Source organism: Neofelis nebulosa, chromosome 4 (genome assembly GCF_028018385.1).
Source record: "Neofelis nebulosa isolate mNeoNeb1 chromosome 4, mNeoNeb1.pri, whole genome shotgun sequence".
NCBI classification, from domain to species: Eukaryota; Metazoa; Chordata; class Mammalia; order Carnivora; family Felidae; genus Neofelis; species Neofelis nebulosa.
In genome coordinates, this window is record NC_080785.1 from 29,362,581 (window position 1) to 29,381,288 (window position 18,708).

At 38.8% G+C, this 18,708-nt stretch overlaps 1 protein-coding gene across 16 annotated transcripts in view; it reads left to right on the forward strand.

Moving 5' to 3' along the window:
* CADPS2 (calcium dependent secretion activator 2) overlaps positions 1 to 18,708 on the forward strand; it is a 543,402-nt gene that overhangs the window by 114,866 nt on the left and 409,828 nt on the right. For all 16 annotated transcript variants that reach the window (XM_058724453.1, XM_058724449.1, XM_058724458.1 and 13 more), the window contains exon 2: positions 10,868 to 10,981. In XM_058724453.1, coding sequence (XP_058580436.1) covers positions 10,868 to 10,981 — 114 coding nt within the window. The remainder of the gene's footprint in view (positions 1 to 10,867; positions 10,982 to 18,708) is intronic.

Sequence of the window (18,708 nt, forward strand, 5' to 3'; positions counted from 1 at the left end):
GAATATAAAATCTCTGTTTCTTCAGCATACGGAACCTTGCCATGAAATACCAGATGGTACCAAGGCACAGAGTTCTTCCTGCCGGAGAACAATATTCTCTGCAAAACAGAACTACTCACACTGCAGCTCAGCAAAGCAAGCCTTTGGTATTTCTTAGGTCCTCACTGAGTCTGACCATGCTTACTTAGACAACACACAGTCCTGGAATTTTAAGACTGTCCCCTACTCCTCATTCAGTTATGTCACTGCTAGTGTCTTTTTTTTTTTTTTTTTTAATGTTTATTTTTGAGAGACAGACGTGGCACCAGTGGGGAGGGGCAGAGAGAGGGAGGGAGACACAGAATCTGAAGCAGGCTCCAGGCTCTGAGCTGTCAGAGCAGAGCCCGATGCATGGTGAGATCATGACCTGAGCTGAAGTCGGACGCTCAGCTGACTGAGCCACCCAGGAGCCCTGCTAGTGTCCTTTGCCAATGGTTGTGACAGGATACATGCCCAGAAAAGCAGTGTAGTGCATAATGATCTCCTCTTCCACTCTAGATTTTCTTCCAGTGTAGATGACTTTGTATCAGCAAACACTGTACTTAGTGGGAATGGGGATACATAGATGACTGACATCCCTGTGTAAGGAATGTGTACACTCTAGTGAGGAGAAAACCACCCTATGCAAATGATAGGGTACACAGAAGGTTTCTTGGAGGTTTTGTTTGGGTTCCTTTCTAAATGGAGAAAGGAAATCTAGGCAGAGTGGACTAACCTGTGTTGAACAAGCATGGTGGGATAATGATACGGAGGGAAAGAGAAGAGCTTTTAAGGGGCGCCTGGGTGGCTCAGTTGGTTGAACGTCCGACTTCGGCTCAGGTCATGATCTCATAGTCTGTGAGTTCGAGCCCCGCATCAGGCTCTGTGGTGACAGCTCAGAGCCTGGAGCCTGCTTCAAATTCTGTGTCTCCCTCTCTCTCTGCTCCTCCCCTGCTGGTGCTCTCTCTCCAAAAAAAAAAAAAAAAAAAAAAGAGCTTTTACTCAACTTGCCAGGCTGATCAAATCCTGTGATGGCTTTGCCAGGCTCTGATGGTCTTGTATCTTGACACTGGTATGAAGAATGATTTGCTCAAGAAGAAACTCAAAGGGCAGCCAGTGGCTAAGAGTGTGCTAGTCAGATGCACCTGACTCTGCCTCCAAATTATGTGAGTTGGGTCTTTCTTATCTAGGTCTTAGCTTCATATTTGACACAAGGAACCTACCTCATGGGTGCTTGGAATAACCCTTGTAAAGAGGTTAGAAATGTGCTTACTATGTGGTAAGTGGTCAATTAGTATTAGCTATTCCTAGGTATTAATTACATGTTTACCAGGGGTGGTCAAGGGGAAGTCCTATTGTTTAAAAAGGGCAATCCCCTTATCTCCCTTGACATGGTCTACTGGACTTATTTGTAGGAAGACAGGACTGCTTCTGACTTTGCAGGCGGTGAGGTGACTGAACATGTGCTGGACTACTTCCTGTTTTCTGCCTTTCTAACCTAGTTCATCTCCAAGATGTCTTTTGGGAAGTCTTGTATACCCATAGTCATCTCTGACTTGCTTAATTCCAACAGATCGTTAAGACTATTATTATAATTGGCATATTAGTCAGGGTTCTCTAGAGAAATAGAGCCCATAGTATATCTATATATATCTATGGGATTTATTACAGGAATTGGCTCACACAGTTATGAAGGCTGAGAAGTCCCATAATCTTCCCTCCGTAAGCTGCAGGGCCAGGAAAGTTGGTATATTCAGTGAGTCCAAAGGCCCAAGAACCAGGAGCCATGATGTTCAAGAGCAGGAAAAGATGGAAGTCACAGCTCAAGAAGAGAGAGAATTCACCTTTTATCAGCTTGTTTCTATTCAGGCTCTCAGTGAATCAGATGATACCTGCTCATACTGGTGAGGGTGGATCTCTTTATTCAGTGTACTGAAACAAATCTTCATCTCTTCCAAAAACACTTCCATAGACCTACCGAGAAACCGTATTTTACCAGCTATCTGTCAAGTGGGCAGATAAAAAAAATATCCTCACGATTAGTTTGCATTTGCTTGTGATGAGCTGCTATTATTTGGGACCATTAAAGGTGTTCATAGGTCCATCTCCTTCTGAATCGTGGGGGAAACTGATGCTCTAATGAGTAAGAAGGTCCTAAAGCAGATTGTTGAAAGATAATGACCAACAAAATTTGGCAGTTGGCTCTCTTAACCTATATTCATGTTCAGGAATATGAAAGTCTTATTGAGTAACTGCACACTTGATTGTCTTTGGTAAGATAAACTGAATGGAGACTTAGAGTCAAACAACATGTCAGTGGGATAGGCAGCATGTAGGGATAAAATACAACTCATAGACTTGGATTCAGGATACCTAGGTTATGATCTTGCTTCTGTGACCTAACGGGTTATGTACCTTAACCTTTAAGACTGTTTTCTCATCTAAAATATGACTAATAATACCTACTTTGCTCTTTGACAGTGAAAAAACACTAGGCAAATACTTAAGTTTTTTGCCTTTTAGGCTCTTGTGTTCTTCTGAATCAGTCATACCCTAAGACTGCCACAAGCCACATCCTGGGGGTCCCGTTGCTGTGAGTGAGGTCACAGCTATTTGGCAGGATGTAGCATGGACTTGTTCATCTGTCATCAATGGACACCTGACCATCACACACATTTCTCTCTACCAGTGTGTCTGATTGAACTAAAATGGGAGCCGTGTGAGTAACTTAAAATTTTCCAGTGGTGCTTTAAAAACAGATGAAGGTCATTTTAATAAGTCATTCTATATATACAAAATGTCTTTCAATATATAACTGATATGCAAGTATTAGTGAGATGCTTCATATTTTTTATTGTACCGTTTGAAATCTTGTATGTGTTTTAGACTTGGACCACATGTCAACTTGGACCAGCCACGTTTCACTTGCTTGGTGGCCAGGTGTGGTTAGGTACTGGACAGCATAGCTCTGGGCAGTCTATTTTTAATGGTCCATCTGCATCCATCTTAAGATTAGTTTTTGTCTCTGGTCTCTGCCACTGTGGAAACAAAATTCCCATGTATTTCTAAAATAATAGGTAACAGTTCAAAGCATTTAATGTGTGTTAAGCAGTTTTGCCCCATTACTGGGAACAGCCTTATTGTAGATTGCTACCATCCCCATTGTGTAGATAAGGAACTGGAGACCTTGAGGGTAAGTGACCTGAAGAGCCTACAAATTGTGGGGGATCCTGGAAACAAAGGCAGTCTGGCAACGCAGCCTGTTATCTTCATTACTGTCGTTTGTCATGTAGAACCTTGTTAATGAGTAGGTGAACCTGTCTGATAAGCTGTTGTCTGATCTGTTGTGATGGATTGAGGTAGTCTTGAGGTGTTATGATTGCATGATAAGCCAACATTTTTGTGGGGGTAGGTGAGCATGAGAGTGGAGGATGTAGCTGCCCTGGTAAGGAATAGTTTCATAGCGGATGGTATATCTTTGTTCATTTGTTCATTCTTAAAAAAAAAGAGCATGTCCTATGTGTTAAAATCATGTTCTTATCCCGATGTGGATTTTATTCTAGTGGGGAGACTTTAATAAGCAAAAGAAAACATACAAGCTATCTGTGACACAATGGACAGTGATAAACACCTCTTAACTGGTTGGGGGTTGGGGGGGCATGGAGAGTGAGCAAAAACAGTAGTATGGTGATTAGAAACAATATAGGCTTTAGACCAGGATACTGGTTTACATTCTTCCCCTGCCCCTTTATCAGATGTGAAGTTAGGCAAAGTGCTTATTCTTTGAGCTTAATTTCCTCATGTATAAAATGAAGATGAACACTTTATAGGAGACTAAGGAAGATTGAATGAAACACGTGTGGAATGTGTTTAGTGCAGCAAGGAAATTGATGGAATTCATGGATTTAACTTGTCTAGGTCCAGTATTTACTAGCATCCCCCTACACCCTCCAATCCCATCATGGCATGTAATTTTGCTGAGGCTTGAATTTGACTTAGGAGGCCAGTGAGAATGGGGATAGAAGTAGTTCACTTAGTGGCTAAAGACTAGCCTGCAGCCTGTCTATTCAGAGGGATTTTGCTTTTTCTACTCATGACTGTATACATTTCATTATAAAATGTTTTAAAGCAGTGTTTGCAGATTTGGGGCTTTTTAATACCCACTTTCAATACTGTGGGACAATAGAATTCAGTCTGGCAGATAGCTTTATTTTTAGCCTCCATCAGGCACTTAAACCCTAGGCTTCACTGTTCATTGAGTGAAGTTTACTAGATGGTGTTTTGTTGTTTGTTTGTTTTTACATAAAATAACATATGGAATGAATATTCTATTTCAGAACTAAGATAACCTTACCAGCAAAGGATGGCATTTTCACCCTGGTTGGGTATCTCACCGGGATTTGTATCAGTTAAGATTTGGTTCATCGCTATATTGATAATGAACTCCTAATAAGAGTGATCGGTATATAGAGGCTTATTTATTTCTCTTTTACGTAAAGGAAATTGGGGTGTAGATGGTCCAGGGTTACAGTGGCTCTTCCACATCAAAAAGGGCATCAGGCTCTTTCTATCTTCCACCATTTTTATGGGCCGACCTGAGAGTTACTGCAAACACCTCAAATTCCGGTCAGTAGGAAAAGAGGAAAGAAAGAGATAAAAATTGGCTTTTCAGCTACCTTTTAGGGTCTCCTGCAAGTTGCACACACTCCTTACATCTCTTAGACCTTAACTTGGAAATACTAGATGAAGCTGTTGTTTGTAGTCTTAGCTAAGAGTATTCACTGTTCCAAATATCTGTGCTTACAGAAGGGGGCAAGAAAAGTTACTTGGCTAGGAAACTAATAGCAATGCCTTCCACGGGCTTTATAACTTATGAGACCTGGCCACGGTCCCTCTGTTTTTCTACTGATAGGCAGTTTGGAGAGATTTGTGGTTTTGGAAACATGGAAGGTGTGGATTATTTTGCCCTAATAGTGTCTTTTTTTTTTTTTTTTTTTTTTTTGGAGAGAGAGTGTGCGTACGAGTGGGGGAGGGGCAGAGGAACAGGGAGATCAAATCTCATGCAGACTCCATGTCCAGCGCAGACCCTGACACTGCGGTGGATATCAGGACCCGAGACCACGACCTGAGCGAAAACCAAGAGTGGGATGCTTATCTGACTGAGTCAACCTAGGCGCCTCGCCCCAATGGTTTTGAGTAGATCTTTTTGACTGCCAGAATGTTGGTGGGGAGGGAAAAATGAAAATAGTGTCTCTACTTTAGTCTTTTTCTGTTAATATCTTTTAGTATATCTCACTAATAGGCATTAAAGCTACGCTTGTATATTTCAGAGACCATCTGTGCCTGGAGTAAATCCTTTCATTTTCTTGAAAAATATTTATTTGTTAGTATCTCTTCGAGGTATGCATACACCGTGACCCATTCTCCAATCCTAGAGGGAGGTACCATACCCACTTTGCTTTGGAATCTGTGGTCACTTTTACGTGGATGTCACACAGCCCCACCATGAGTGTGAAGGCTCTTGATGGGGAGCACGGGTCAGGACAGGCTTTGCACAGCAGTGCTTGCTGGATTCCCAAATTCCTGACTAACATAAATGGCTGGTTTCCTGCTGTAGTCAAGATGTTGATGTAAGTCTTCAGTTGGTCATGACTTAGAATGAAAATGCTAGAATCTAATTTGAAAATGAAGGAAAAAAAAAACACCTAAGAAACATAAAACATATCTGAACTTTGAAAATTGTTTTTTCTGTGGCAGTTGTTGTGGATAAATTATCATTGCCAGCCAGAAGTCGTAAAACTTAGCTTTTGCTGTCAGTATTCAGAATGTTCTGTTTATAAGCCTAATCTCTTGGCTGTATTTAGATATTTGCAAGGATATTTATGTTCTAGTTTCTGCAATTTAATTTCATATAAAAAGCTCTCTAAAAATTCCCGTTGGGTAATTTTTGCATCAGAGTTTTCTCTATTTGAAAAGCGTTATGCATTCATTGGTAAGTATACTCTTGTGAAGGCAGTACATGGACAAAACTAAAACATAGGATGAATCCTAATAAAGTCAGCTACCCTGAAGAATGTTAATCGATTGGTCAAACTTGGGTGAATCCATGTAATGACAAGTTTCCTGTTTCTTAATCCTCAGCTGAAGGTTTCTTAAAATGACTCCCCCAGTTGAAGACTACAGATACCACCTTATGTTAGTGGACATAAAGCTAGGAGTGTTATTTGGTCATTGGGTGAAGGAATTAGAATTCTAATAAAATATTAATCAACTGGAATAGTAGACCAAATCTAGCAAGATGAAACATGGCTTAATGAAACGCAGGTAAGAATGTTATAGAAATTGTTTATAAGCGTGATGTGAGTTAGTTGATGTGACGGCCAAGAAGAGTTCATTTGTTTTTGGTTTGAATTAAGAGTGATTAGAATGTGGGAAGTGGTCCCCCCCCCCTTCTGTGTTGCCCACACTGTCTTAGGAGAATTATGATCAGTTGACTCAGTACTTTTAAGACGGACATTACTATTGTTATGAGCTCCGTCTGTATGTTACATCTTCCAATGTGCTTTTTTTATACTTACCTGTAACGAACTTCTATTTAATGGTTGAATGTTTAATTTATGAAGAAACCTTTAGGATGTTGGGGAACTGGCAGACTTTATCCTGGAAAGGCAAAGACTCACAAATAAGCCAGTACCTGTTTTCCAGTTCCTGAACAGCTATGTTGAAGAAAGTAATGTTTAGTCAGTTTTGTCTTGGTGCTAGAACTAGGATTGTGTGAAAGTCCTAAGGGAAGGGAAGCAAGTTTCAATTCTTGAAAATTTGTATAGGCTTCATTGTGAGGCAATGAAGGTGTGTGTTAGCTTTAATAGACTCCAAGGGAGGCTGAGAGATGACTTCATAGGGATTTTGTAAAGTTTAACGCATTGATCAGTCGATCAGAATATTAAATAAGATGACTGCTACAGTTTTATTCTGAGTTTGTTTTTTTTTTTGTTTTTTTTTTCCCTGGTCTAGAGATGTTACTACAAAAAAAAAAAAAAAAAAACCCAAAAATCAACAACAACAAAAAAAGTGGGACTGTCAAGTTCAAATCTTTCACTTGAAAGGAGAACTGAAAAATCAGGTCATCTGTTGTCCAGTCTCCCTGCAGGATGATGAGATCTAAACTATATGCAATGGATCGTAATTGTTCTGTGTTAAAACATGTGGAAAGTTGCTCTCATAGCTTATTTTAAATCTAAATTAAAATTTGAGTGAAGAGTCCTATGAGTTAAAATCTAAAATAAATATAGCAGTATAGGTTGAAAAGTCTTTTTTACTTATTTTCCATCTGTCCAGTGCCCATAGCCATCCTTCTCTAGTTTCCATCTGCGTGTGGAAACATATTCACATGCGTGTTCTAATTTTGCCCCTTTTCAATGGGAGTGGTGGCTTATTTTTATACCCTGTTCTATAACTAGCTTCCTTCCCCCAAGATATTTTGCAGATCTTTTCATATCCATACAGAAGAGAACTTTTTTCTTTTTATAGAGCAAATAGTATTGCCACTGTTTGGATGTAGCATTTATTAGCCCTCTATTTATGAAAATTTAGGTTGTTAGCTTTTTTCTGCTTTTTGCTGCCACTGAGTGGAGGGGTGGGGGATGACCAGCTGCTACTGTGCTAGAAGCTAAAATTGGCCCGAATTAACCACAATTTACATTCAAGTCTTCCCCTGTAAGTTGCAAGCCCTCAGTAGACTCCAGAATTCCAAAATATTTATATCAGACAGAAACTGCCAATGCAATTGTAGGCTAGGTGGGAGAGATTTCTGGTGCTTCCCACTCCACCATCTTCCCAGAATCCTTCCTCTGTCATGTAGATCTAATTTGCATTTTACTTATTATGAATGAAGTTAGGCATGCTTTTTCATAGCTTAAGAGTCATTTCTCTGGATATATCCGTTTGGTCTGTTTCTCTGTTGTCAGATTCTTACAGTGTCTGGGATCTGTGTTTGGAAATTAGCTCTTTAAGATGGAGTTACATGTATTTTCCTCACCCCTCATTGGTCTTTTTCTAACTTTTTTGCCTATGATCTTTTTGCCATGGAGAATTTATGTTTAGTGTATTTGTAATTAAATTTATGACTTGCAGATTTGCATTCATGGTTAGAAAGATCTTTTCACGTGCTAGTGTTTAAAAGAATTTTCTTCTTCATGCACTTCTACGTTTTCATGTTAAAAGTTTAATTCATTTGGACTGTAACAGTGTGTGTGATGATACAATTTAATTTTTTTCTGTTTGGCTACCCACTTATTTTAACCTCATTCATTAAATAGACCATTTTTTACTTCTGACTTGTGCTATAAAGGTATTTTATAGTACATTTTTGAGTGTACTTAGGCCTAATTCTTTGGTTTATTCCATTAGTCTTTATCTGTTGATGCGTAATATTTATTTTGATAATGCAAATAGGTTTTAGGGAACTCTGCTTTCTAAACAGCTATCCCTGCTGCTAGATTTTAAATTTAATTTCCTTTTTTCCCCCTCCGTATCTTTTGTGGAAATAGAGACTTCTATACTAAAAAAGTACTTTATTGACTTTTTTTTTTTTATATATATATATTACTGTAATGGTGGCTGTCATTTTAGGTCTTAAATGTAACTGCAGTAATTGTTAAAAAAGTTGAAGTTGGATATTTAGCTAGATGCCTCTGGCCTGTTTATGAACTATACCAACAGTGTTGGAGTTTCTAAGAAGACTGTTTTCTCAGATATCATGTACCTAATTGGTATTCACGAATTTTCCATGCCGTAATCCCCCAAAAGAAGTAACTCATTGGTACAATGGCACAATAAACACTGTAAAGAACAAAATGCACCTGATAAGACAATTGAATGAAGAAGTCTCCAGTTTTTGAAAGCTATTTACTTTATATATATATATACATATATATACATATATATATGTATGTATATATATAATGTGTGTATAAAATGTGTGTGTATAAATGTATAAAATGCATAAAATATATATATATCTCAAATGAGGGAGATGGGGAGCTCAGTAAGATCTCTTCCAGTTCGTTGTCATTTGCACATTTTTCCACGTTCATTGTGTTACCTGGACACTTGGTTTGCAAGTTGAAGCCCTTGCTGGCAGTTCGTGGGCTTGGCAGCTAATGTGCTCTCAACAACTGCTGTCCTGTTTCCATCTGGTCCTTTTGTGTGAGCCATGCTTCAAGAGCTAAAGTCGTGGACTCCATTTGCCTTGCCAGTACTTACACATAAAAGGTCCCTCCTTTGATTTTCCTTATGTTATAAAGCGGAAAGTGTAATATAATGGTGATAGTTCTGCATTTGAGCTTGGTTTAGCTTTCCCTAAAATGAAGGAGATAAGGTTAAAAAAAAAAAATGGAGTGGTATTTCTTCTCTGCTGCTCGGGGCAAGAGGTTTCTTACGCTGGGGTACAATAGGACATTTCTGTGTAAGTCTGTCACTACCAGCAGCGTTTTCTCTAGAAACTGTCTTATTTGTTAGATTCCTGAATAAAACCCACTTTCTTTTGAAAGCGCTTGTCTTTCCTATTGGAATGGCATCTTAATAAGCCTTTTGAACAGATTTAAACTTAGGGCACATCAGCCTTCTTTTGGAAGCCAAGTCATTGCAGTTTATTTAGCCTTCCTTCCTAATCCTTTTTTAATCATTTTATCTTTAGCATATTTCCAAATGTTTCGTATCTCTCTGTAGAATCCAGAACTGGAATGAGTTCTTTAATAGTCTGATGAGGAATGAATGAAATGGAAAGATCACTTTTTCCTGTTCCTTATGTATGTTGGCATTGTGGGTTTTTTGTTTTTTTTTTGTTTTTTTTTTTTTTCCTGCAAGACTGTTCTTTCAGCAGGTAAGCATTTTCAACTGCTGTGGGACCTACTGTGCCCCACCTCTAGTGAAGTCTGTGCCCTGTATTCCGGGCTGGCTTCAGGGGCAGTTGCACAGGGCTCCATGCTTCAGAGGGCCCATGCTTGGTGGAAAGTGCTGTTACTACTGTCTTGAAATCCTTCAATTTTTAATAACGGGCTCCTGAGTCTCCTATTGCCTTGAGCCCTACAAACAGCTGACTCTGCTCGTCACTGATGACTATAGGACATAGTTGGTAAGTCATGGTTCATGTCCCACACACCTTTAGTAATCATTATGGCAGCCAGACCCAGGGTGAGGAAATCTGGTTGTGAACTTGAACTCCCCTCCGTGGTGTATAGCTCTTGCTTGGTATGCTTCTATAAGGCATGCTCTGTCTGCCTGTTGCCTCTCTGTTCTCTGGATTTGTCTTCCAATCAATTCTTTATCTCCCCTCAAGCATTGAGATATGTTCATGGAATTCAAATTTGTGCCATCCAAAAGATGTTCTTTCCAGAGGATACTTTCTCAGGGTCCTCTGTCCTTTGCAGTCTTCCAGTTAGTCTTCATCTAAGGTGGCTGTTGTTCACTCACTTGCAAGGACCCTCATTCTCTCTGCTCTCTGTGCTCAGGACAGCTGGCAATTTTGCACAACAGTTCATTTCTCATCCGAATTTTAGATTTTACCTGTTTCTACAAAGAGACCAGGGTAGTAAACCTAGGAGCTCCATCTGGCACAGAAACTTGTATTGCATTGCAATGTTAGGATTCCAGAGTATGGGGAAGTGAATTGGAAATGTTTTAAAATTGAGCCATAGTATAAGTAGTAGGAGTTAGCTTTTTTTTTTTTTTTTTAAACATAAAGCTAATTCTAGGTGTCAGATCTAACTTCTGGCTTTTAAAATCTTTATGAATTGTCACATTTCTCAGATTGGCTGATTTTTCAGCTAATTCCCTCTTTTTCTTCTAGCTTAACAAGCAACAATTGCAGTTACTGAAAGAAAGGTTCCAGGCCTTCCTCAACGGAGAAACTCAAATTATGGCTGATGAAGCATTTTGCAATGCAGTTCGGAGTTACTATGAGGTAAGTTTAAAGAGCTTTGTTTTTGATATTTTGATGCTTCTTAAAAAGATTTTTAAAAGTGGCTTTCCTATTTTAAGGAACTCACTGGTATGATAGGAAGGCTGTGAGTTTGCAACCTTTCCTGAAAGCATTGTCAAATTTATTTTACAATTTAAAAACTCTAATTCCACAACCTGGCTTGGAGAGATAAACAGAGTTGGAAATTATTCACATCTTTTCAGGAGAAGTAAACTGTTTAGAAAAATCTTCTGGCAGTGATTGATACAGGTGAGTATAGCTATCTTTGGGTCCACATGTCTAAATTATCCTTTTTAATCAGAATTTTAATAGTAAATTACTATCTTGTACCATTGTGTGCCCTAAGCTTTATAATTAAGGCTGGGACTAATTTCAATAGGATAAATTGAATTCTTTTTTCTTCCTGGAGGAATAATACTACCAATACCACCTTGCTTATTTGTTCTGATTTTAGTTTGTGATTCATCAGGAATTCTCTGTGGATTTCCTATGAGCACCAGTTTTCACACATGGTCATTAACTGCTTCAGTGAGTTGCCAGTAGATATTAAATTTAGAGAAACCCCTCTTTATCCTAAGCATTTCAGAGTCATTGGTGGGGGGGTGGGGATGCATTCCTTTTACTGTGTGGACAGTCGAAATCTTTAGCTGTAGAAACAGAACATGAGAACTAGTAAAAGGAAAATGTGGGGATGCAGCAGGTCAGAACTTGCCTGATGCAGGGAATATCTTTGCATGAAAAATCACTGGATGTACAGATAATTGGTTGGATTTGTCATTTACTGATGGTAGGCGTTCGGAGGTCCCTCATGCCACCTGAGGGAGGTTTGTATTAGCCCAAGAGTTGGCCTGTTGAGTTGTATGAACGTGTGGAAGTCTTGCTTACCAAATGTGTGTATGGCATGGATCTCATGACAGCAATGACGTGTCCAACTGGATCTCGACTCAAAATATCTTAAAGTATAGGATACATGAAATATATATAAATATATATAAATAAAGTATATATGAAATATAAGGACCTGTAGTGGTAGCCTCGTGTAATGAAAGAATAGCCAAAGGTCTGTGTTCAGGATGAAGGAAATGGAGGTTCTGGAAAGTAATTTGTGTTAAAAAAGAAACAAAAACAAAAACGGGGTGCCTGGGTGGCTCAGTCGGTTGAGTGTCCGACTTTGGCTCATGTCATGATCTCACGGTTTGTGGGTTCGAGCCCCAAGTCAGGCTCTGTGCTGAGGCTTGGACCCTGGAGCCTGCTTTGGATTCCGTGAATCCCTTTCTCACTGCCACTCTCCCATTTGTGCTCTGTCTCAAGAATAAACGAACATTAAAAAAATTTTTTAATGTAATTTAAAAAATCAACCGGCTCATTTTTGGTTTGGGGAAATGCACTGTGGCCACTGGCTATGTTAACATTAGGAAAAACTGAGTCTGGGTGAGGGGAGTGTGTGAGAGCTTGCAGTACTATATCTGCAATTTGCATGTAAATCTGAGATTATTCCAAAGTAAGTATATTCCAAAATAAGTTATTAAGCACATAAAAAAGCATAATGTGATATGGTCACACTTTGACAAGAGGCACACTTAAGCTGTGACACTGGAGAGATTGAATTGTAATGAAAGTGTGTCCTCATTGTATCCTACATGGGGATTTTGTTCTCTTGGTGTCCTGTATAAAGATGTGGACAAATTTAGGGTTATCATGTTTGGAACATAGCACATGTAGGTTGTTTCAAGAAGTGAGAAATGTTTAGTCAGGAGATGGATTAGGTGTCTGTGGAGCCAACAGTAAAACTAGCCTAAGGTGGAAACTGAAGTGGGGAGATTCCAACCTAACATCAGAGTTTTGTTGCACGCCCCAAATGCAGAATGGCTGGTGAGAGCAGCGTCACCAGAGGCTAGATTCTGGCTACACTTGCACATCACTTGGGAGCCATATTGCACAAACCGGTCCTGGAACTTTGCCCTGGACTTTGAGAGTCAGAATTTCAGAATCTGTCCTTACCAAAGCTCCTCAGGTTGTTCTCCTGCAGTTGGTAGGTTTCTAAACAATGGAATTAGATGATGATTTGCTGGGATTGTTGCAAAAAGAGTCGCAAGAACTGAAGAGGTGGTTGGACTGGGTGACCAAGCATTTTCTAGTCTTCTGGATCCTATTTCTAGCCAGCGTGAGACTGTATCCACCTTGCCTTTGTGCAACTCTCAAAGCCGTGTTAAGATTGGTGATGTTAATCGTGTTTATGGAGGCTGCATTCCCGATTTACATTTGGCAGTTATTCTCAAGGTGGCACACAGTTGGTATTTAAACTCTTCAACAGGGGTATTTTGTTGGGTAAATACGGCAAAAAAATTTTGCAGTTTTTTTCCTCAGAAGTCCTATTTTTGTACATATGCTGTGACTAACAGTGCTGGTAGCCTCTGGTACCTTTATGAGGTATTTTTTATGGCTCAATAAAAATCCCTAATTTTTTTCTTCCAGTGTCTCTAGTAAAGAGTACACATATTACCCACAAATGAGAGGTTAGAAACTAAATCTCACAGATGTTATAGGACTTGTCTGGTAAGCATCTGAGTTAAACCTGAACCTAGATGTTCAGACACATTCTGATAGAGCTGTTTCACGGTTGCCACTTTGAATACATCTGTGTCAGGTAGTATGTGTGAAGCACTTCAAAAAATATTTTTTTTAACGTTTTTCTTTATTTTAGAGACAGAGCATGAGCAGGGGAGGGGCAGAGAGAGGGAGACACAGAAGCTGAAGCAGGCACCAGGCTCTGAGCTGTCAGCATAGAGCCAGACGCGGGGCTCGAACTCAGAACTGTGAGATCATGACCTGAGCTGAAATCAGACATCTCACCGACTGAGCTACCCAGGCACTCCCCAAAAATATTTTTATTCTTGAGTAAACCTTTTAAACAGACTTCATCTCATTTTAGAGATGAAACTGACAAGTGTCAAAATCTGTATTGCTAATTAGTAGCACAACTAAAACCTCTCTTTCCATTAAAGCTTTTTTCTTTTTTTGAGCATGAGACAGTGTAAGTGGGGGAGGGGCAGAGAATGAGCGGGGTGCAGAGAGAGAATCCCAAGCAGGTTCTGAGCTGTCAGTGTTGAGCCCTAGGCAGGGCTCTCTCACGAACCATGAGATCATGACCTGAGCCAAAATCCAAAGCCAGATGCTTAACCAACTGAGCTGCCCAGTTGCCCCTCCCCTAAAGTTTTTTTTTTTTTAAACATTTATTCATTTTTGAGAGATGGAGACACACACATCATGAGTGGGGGAGGGGCAGAGAGAGGGAGACACAGAATCCGAAGCAGGCTCCGAGCTGTCAGTACAGAGCCCCAAGTGGGGCTTGAACCCACAAACCCTTGAGATTGTGACTTGAGCTGAAAATGGATACTCAACAGACTGAGCCCCCCAGGCACCCCTCCCCTAAAGCTTTTTAGAAGTAGATTTTAATTCACTGTATTTTGAGAAACATGTTGAACTAGATCTTAGAACTACTAGAATAGGTGTTTCCTGAAGGATCTGTTTTTGTCCTGGTCATCATTGTATCCCCAGTGTGTAGAACACAAATGCATTCAGCAGTTATTTGTTGGCTAAGTGTAGGAGTATCGTAGCACCTATTTCTCTATGTAGAAATTGTTTATTTTCCCGCACAGCAGTATTTTTCTAAGAGTATTGTTTCAGTATTGCGATGGAATTTGTTTTGATTATAAATGTTCTCATTCATGATTTGTTCTTCAGAGGTTGCAATTACTTAGGCACCTGGGTGGCTCAGTTGGTTAAGCTTCTGACTGTAAGTCATTATCTCATGGTCCCTGAGTTGGAGCCCCTCATCCAGCTCTTTGTTTACAGCTCAGAGCCTGGAGTCTGCTTTGGATTCTGTGTCTCCCTCTCTCTGCCCCTCTTCTGCTCATGCTCTCTCTCTCAAAAACCAATTAAAAAAAAACCCCAAAAAACAGATTGCAGATAGTTTAGAAGTCTGGTTGAATTTTCATGTTCTAACTTAGTATTCTATGATTCTATGATCTATGTTTTGGCTTCTCACATCCTTTGAGGTCTGTTTTCAGAGATACTTTGTTGTTTGCTATATATAACTGTTTTCAACTACTAATCTTATCAGTAGTAATTTTCTCATTAGGTTCTGTAGCCTTTAGCTGCAATGGCCATTTCTAAGTATGAGAGGCATGAAAAACCCTAATAAATGTGTATTACCAATAAAACTGATAGTACATCTTCATACTTTGTGAACCAAAGTTCTCCCAAAGTCTATGCTACTGACTTTATTTTTATATTTTTAGTTTCATAAATGCTATTTAGTGATTTTATGGCATCTTTTCCAGCTTGGTTGTATATCTTTTTTTTTAATTTTTAATTTTTAATTTTTTTTAAAGACCAGAGTTACCTGCCTGGTTTTTGTTTTGCTTGTAACTTCAGATATTTGGTTTGCATTACTTATTAGCAACTGGATCTTAATATGACTCAAAATACACAGTTCTTCAAGGTACATTCATTACTTTAAAAGATAATTTCTTTCAACTAGATCATGACAGGATTGGGATTTGGTATTTTATGTGGTGCCCTCTTGGGTGTGCTTCTTCAGGTCTTTGTTTTAATAAATACCATGAATACTATTCAGTATGTCACTTACACAGAATTATATATTTTGAAGGTAATGATTCCTATTGGACAACATAATTTTTATCACATGGATTTTAATAAGATGTCTTGTTTGGCTTAAATACTGGCCTATAAAGTACTAAGAGTAAGTCTGTTTTTGAAATCGCACCAGTCTTTCTCACCATAAAGCTAAGCATAATTAGAAAACTGTATCCAGGCATCTAAACCACCTAATGAGGCAGCCATATGGTACAGAGGAACCAGAACGGGAAAAGAGGAAAATGGCAGGTAGTGTATATAGCTACTTAATAAAAGTTAGCAGTTATTCTCTTGATAATTTCGTCATTGCTAATGGTTGTTAGATTCTACCGTGCTTTTTTTTAATTGAAATTTTCTTCCTTTCAAGTTTTTTGTTTTGTTGTTTTTTCGTATTTAAATTTTTTAACTGCTGCAGGTAACTTATTGTCTGGAGGAAAGCATAAATGGATATTAAGTCTATGTATTTGTTTTTTCTTGCCTTTTTTTTTTTTTTTTTTGCGTTTTGCTTTTCAATTTAGGAAACTTCAGCTGATTCTGGGAATGGGAAAACATAAGTTTTATTACAACATAAAACTTTCCAACTTATTCTTCCCATCAGATATATGCTTGTTTCACAAGACTCAAGTGGACTTTATCCAAATACAACCAATGACAGTGTGATTTATAACAGATATGTGGGAAAGTAAATGGCTTTTCTCAGAAATTTCCAAGAGTATACAATTGCTTACTACTTGCTTTCGGCCCAACAAGCTTTCAAGTTCTGTTAGTGTGGGAGAAGGTGAAAAAAACCAAGATGTTGGAGCTTTTCTTTGTGGGTTGGTTTTCTTCACAACTTTTCAGAAAGGGTGTGATTTTTTCTATTACTTCCACTTGTTTATGTTCTCTTCTGGTTCTGAAGAATGGACGAGGGTTACAGGGGCGTTTAGTGTTTAAAAATTGCCAAAAATATATTGACGTTAGTCTTGCCCCCACCATCACGACCACCACCATGTGCTCTCCAGAATTTCTACTTGCTAATAAGAAAAAATGAAAATTCTTTCACTAACTTAAATTTCAAATTTCATATAAAATGAAAAATTACTTTCATCTCAAAATATAGTGAGCTCTAATTTTCGCCCTTTTATTGCATACTTTTATTTAAAATGCATTTTTAAATTCATGGATTCAGAAAATGTCTACTTTATTGAAGAACGCTTGTGAGTAGAAGTAATACATGTTTATGTTAGAGAATTAAAGACTAAACAGGAAAATTTGCTATCCTAAAACTGTTGTAAAAAAATATAGTACTATTTTTAAAAAAAAAAGAAAACAAATAATCACCTATAATTGCAAAACCTGTAAATAACTCCTTTCAACAGTTTAGCGTTTCTCTTTTATACATAAGAAACTGGAATCATTTGAATTTCCTTATGTACTACTATGTCAAGAGTATTTTTTTTTTTTTTTTTTAAGTTTGAGAAGGAGTGGGGAGGCAATGAAGGGGAGAGAGGATACCAAGCAGGCTCCATGCTGACAGCATGGAGCACAGTGCGGGGCTCAAACTCATGAACTGTGAGATCATGAACTGAGCTGAAACTGCGAGTCATCGGTCGTCGAATGCTTAACTGACTGAGCCACCCGGGCACCCCTGTCATGAGCATCCTTTAACAGCAAATGTTCACCATAAACATGGTTTTAAATAGGTGCATGATACATACACCATTGATAAAAATAAAACCCATGTATCTTTTAATTTTCTTAATAGATGTTCCAACTTTTTCCATTTTTAGCTATTCAAGTACTGAAATGGTCATTCATACTCATTTTTGATAAATTTCTGCAGGTGGTATTATGGGATGATCTGAAATGAGCATTGTTTACTCTTCATACCAGTTACTAAATTGCCCTCAAAAGTAGTAACAACTTACAGTAAAAACCATGAGAGCCTCATTTTAAAAAAAATGTTTATTTTTAATGTGTTTGTTTATTTTTGAGACCGAGAAAGAGCATGAGCAGGGGAGGGGCAGAGAGAGAGGAAGACACAGAATCTGAAGCAGGCTCCTGGCTCTGAGCTGTCAGCACAGCCCGACACGGGGCTCAGACTCACAGACTGTGAGATCATGACCTGAGCTGAAGTCGGATGCCCAACCGACTGAGCCACCCAGGCACCCCTAAAAATGTTTGTTTTTGAGAGTGCATACAAGCAGGCAAGGTGCAGAAAGAGGGAGACACAGAATCTGAAGCAGGTTCTAGACTCTGAGCTGTCAGCACAGAGCCCAACACGCGGCTCGAACAGATGAACTGTGAGATCATGGGCCTGAGCCAAAGTCGGACGCTTAACAGACGGAGCCACCCAGGCACCCAGAGAGTGCCAGTTTTTTCCTTCACACTTGGTATTACCATAAAATAAATGCCAACTATTTGGTTCACTTATTTCTGTTTTACTAGTGTGGTTTTGACAGTCTCTATTGGTCATTCATATTTCTTGAATTACTTGTTCATATCCTTTGTCCATTTTTCCATTTGGATATTCTGTCAAATACTGAGTTTATGGGTGTTTTTTATACAGCAAGAAAACTATTAATCCTTTGTTATGCTGTGGTCATTTATCTTTTTTTTTTTTTTTTTTTTTTTTTTTTTTGCCCGTTTCCTTACCTCCAGTAGTGATTCATTTCCTGTTCTGGTGGAATGAAAGACCTGTTCCCATACAGAGTAGAACCTGTACCCTATTTTGTTAGCTTTGGATTTTCTTGTTCAAAAATTACTTGTGACCGTGCTTTCCATCATACTTCCAGCTACTGCCTTTCTTTGCTCTGTCAGTAGCTAATATTGGTGTAACTCCTGTCACTGCTGTGCCTGAAGGGGGAAGATGATCTCAGACTGCCTCTAATTGCACAAGTCCCTGAAGGGTAATTTGTGTCTTGCTACTTTTCCTTTCTTTGTCCTGTGTGCTCTTACATCTCCAAAATGAAAAGAACAAATAGAGGAGCATGGCTTGATACTATTGTCCTCAGACAAATACCTGAGCCATAGTTTTGAATTCTTAGATAAACACATTAAGACAAAGTAAA